Genomic DNA, 3,212 nt, shown 5'->3' with positions numbered 1-3,212 from the left:
TCTCGACCAGTTACAATAACTAAGGGTAGCGCCTAAGTAAATTTGAAAGTCTCCACAACTTTTGTGTAAGTTGTGATCTAAAAATCTGCGCATTAGAGCTAGTTCTTGAAAATAGTGCGATTCAACAAAGGATAAAATCCGAATAAATGACGGAGCGATGGATGCTCGACCCTTTTTCTGACAATTGTAATTCCAATAAATGAAGTATGCGTTGACACGGATTTGCAGAAGCGACCTACACTCTCTTGCAATACGCATCAATCCATGGTTGGCACAGTAGGCTGAAGAGCGTCATTCCCGAAGTAAAGTTTTGTGTAACCTTCATGAGCTCGTCACAGCTGCAGCAAGGCTCTTCGTCCAAGGAATATGCCACGTTCCTCAAGGTGCCACTAGCGTCGCCCAGAGTACACCGTCACCAGTCCGCATCGCTGCTGTCGAGACTCTTCTTCTCGTACGCAGACGATATGATGCAAATTGGTAACATGCGGCAACTGGATCAGGACGACCTGCTGGTGCTAGATGACGACAGTCGCTCGGACGTCGCTTACGCCTTCTTTAAGCGGCACTACCACCGCCAAAGCCAGTCTATCGTCCGAGCTATCATACACGGCTACGGGTGGAAGTTCCTGCTCTGTGGGCTGGTATCGGCGTTCACGACGGCCTGCATTCTGTTAGCACCCGTTGTGTTGCACCACGTGATCGACACTTTCGCTACACCGGAGATGGATCTGACCAGTCTCGGGGCGTGGCTAGCAGCCTTTTTCACCTCTCGTCTCGCCAACGCTCTGGTGACACCACATGTAGATTTTCAGACCCAGTTGATGGTATTTCACATTGCAGTATCATTGCGAGCGCTGCTGTTCGAGAAGACCATGCGACGTAGCATTCAGAGCCGTAGTGATGACAAGGCTGTGGACGTTGCTAACATCTACTCTTCGGACATCCAGCGGGTGATCCAGTGTGCGAACGAGATCAACACGCTGTGGATTTTACCCATCCAGATCGGTGTTGTTGTCTACATGTTGTATGTAGTTCTAGGTGTCTCAGCGTTTGCTGGGCTTGTCGTCATCGCACTGTCGATGCTGGTTGCTTTCTTCTTCACAAAACAGACGAGCGGGTCGTACAAAGAGTTGATGAAACACAAAGATGACCGCATGAAACTCGTCAAAGAGGCGTTCGGAGCGATCCAGATAGTCAAGTTGAACGCATGGGAAGGGAAGTTTGAAGCGAAATTGCTCACTCTTCGTGAGTTAGAGCTCGTATCGCTTTCACGATTCGTGTACGCCATGTGTGGAACGATCTTCGTGTTGTGGACGTCGCCGCTATTCGTCTCGACTGTCTCTTTTGCTTTCTACACTCTGGTGATGAACCAGGTACTAACAGCTGCAAAGGTATTCACTGCCATTGCTCTGTTTAATCTACTTCGAGATCCACTGCGCGAGTTCCCTAGTATCATCCAAAAGTGCCTTCAAGCTAAGATTTCTCTGGATCGGATGGCAGACTATCTCGCTCTTCACGAAGTTGATCCATCCAACGTGACTCAAAATGATCCCTCCATTCCAGATGATGCTGCGATCGTGGTTGAGCACGGAACATTTGCGTGGAATGAAGATGCGAGTACAGTTTTGGCGGATGTGAGCTTGATAGTAGAGAAAGGTGATTTGGTCGTCATTCACGGACCTGTCGGCTCTGGCAAGTCTTCGCTGTGCTCTGCCTTACTAGGCGAGATGGAGAAAATCGACGGAAAGGTGTATGTAAACGGTAAAGTGGCATACTACTCACAGCAGCCGTGGATCCAGAATATGACCATCCGAGAAAACATCCTCTTTGGACATGCCTTCGACCACAACAAGTACCAGAATGTGCTGGATGTCTGTGGCCTTCTCCCCGACCTGCAGCAATTTCCCGGCGGTGATGCAACTGAGATCGGTCAAAAGGGAATCAACCTGTCGGGTGGTCAGAAGGCTCGTGTGAGTCTGGCACGCGCCTGCTACTCCGACGCAGATATTTTCATCTTGGATTCACCTCTCGCAGCAGTGGACGCTGTGGTTCAAAGCGAGATCTTCAGCAAGTGTATCTGTGGGCTGCTAGCAGAGAAGACGGTGGTTCTTGTCACTCATAACCAGGACGTTGTCGAGTCTGGCGTAGGGAGTTGCAAGGTATCAATGTCAGAAGGTCAAGTTTCTGTCGAGCGGCAAGAGGTTCCACTCCCTCGAACATATTTTTCGACGCAGATATCACCTGATAAGATGGAGAACGAGCCAAGAGCTACCAAGCATGATGATGATAGTTTGAAGGACACCGCTCGTCTGATCGAAGATGAAGAACGCGAGGAAGGTCGAGTGTCGGCGACGGTGTTTTGGCACTACTTCGACGCAATGGGAGGACTAAAAGTGTTGTTGCTGCTGCTGCTGATCCAGTCATTGTGGCAGGGATGCCAAGTCGGGAGTGATCTGTGGCTCAGTCACTGGACTGGTCAGAAGGGCAACACGTACGATGCCTCACGAACGCAGTATATCATGACAGTCTACGCATTATTGGGCGGAGGCAGTGCTTTGATGGTGCTCGCACGTGCTGTGACGACGGCTACTGCTGGACTCCGTGCTTCTCGCGAACTATTTCATCTGCTTACACATGCGTTGTTGTATGCACCATTAAGATTCTTCGACGCCAACCCGATCGGCCGGATTCTGAATCGGTTTGGAGGAGACATTACTGCAGTGGAAATCGACATTCCATTGGACATCGGAAGTCTATTGGTGGCAGGCTTCTTCACATTTTGCCAGCTTGCGACGGCCATCTACATTGTGAAAATATTGGTTGTGTTCATTATCCCACTCGCGTATCTCTATGTCAAGTTCGCAAAGTTTTACTTGATGCCGTCTCGAGAGATTTCACGGTTGCTGAAAGTGGCGTCTTCTCCAGTTCTCAGTCACATCTCACAAGCCGAAGAAGGCGTTACTACGATCCGAGCTTTTGGGCCGGAATGTGTGGATCAAACGATTGCTAAGAACTTTTCACGTAATGATGTGAATGCTCGCGCTTGGTTTTGCGATTTTGTGGTATTGACGTGGTTTCAACTTCGCATGAAGCTCATCGGCTGTGGTGTTGTGATTGCTGTGGTGTCATGTCTGGTCTACCTTCGAGACTATCTATCACCGGGGCTTGTTGGTGTTGCGTTTACTTACGCATTGAGCATTGACAGTCGTCTC

The 3,212-nt window shown here is 49.5% G+C and overlaps 1 protein-coding gene across 1 annotated transcript; it reads left to right on the top strand.

Moving 5' to 3' along the window:
• Window positions 1-224: 224 nt before the first annotated feature.
• PPTG_20348 (hypothetical protein) lies at window positions 225-3,204 on the top strand (the record flags this gene model as incomplete). Its single annotated transcript, XM_008919124.1, has 1 exon — window positions 225-3,204. A coding segment is annotated over exon 1 (2,880 nt), but the record flags the coding sequence as incomplete, so codon positions are not given.
• Between the last annotated feature and the right edge of the window lie 8 nt (window positions 3,205-3,212).

Source organism: Phytophthora parasitica (genome assembly GCF_000247585.1).
Source record: "Phytophthora parasitica INRA-310 unplaced genomic scaffold supercont2.516, whole genome shotgun sequence".
Lineage (NCBI taxonomy): Eukaryota > Oomycota > Peronosporomycetes > Peronosporales > Peronosporaceae > Phytophthora > Phytophthora nicotianae.
Note: the sequence above shows the minus strand (reverse complement) of the source record. Positions and strands in the feature narration are given on the sequence as shown.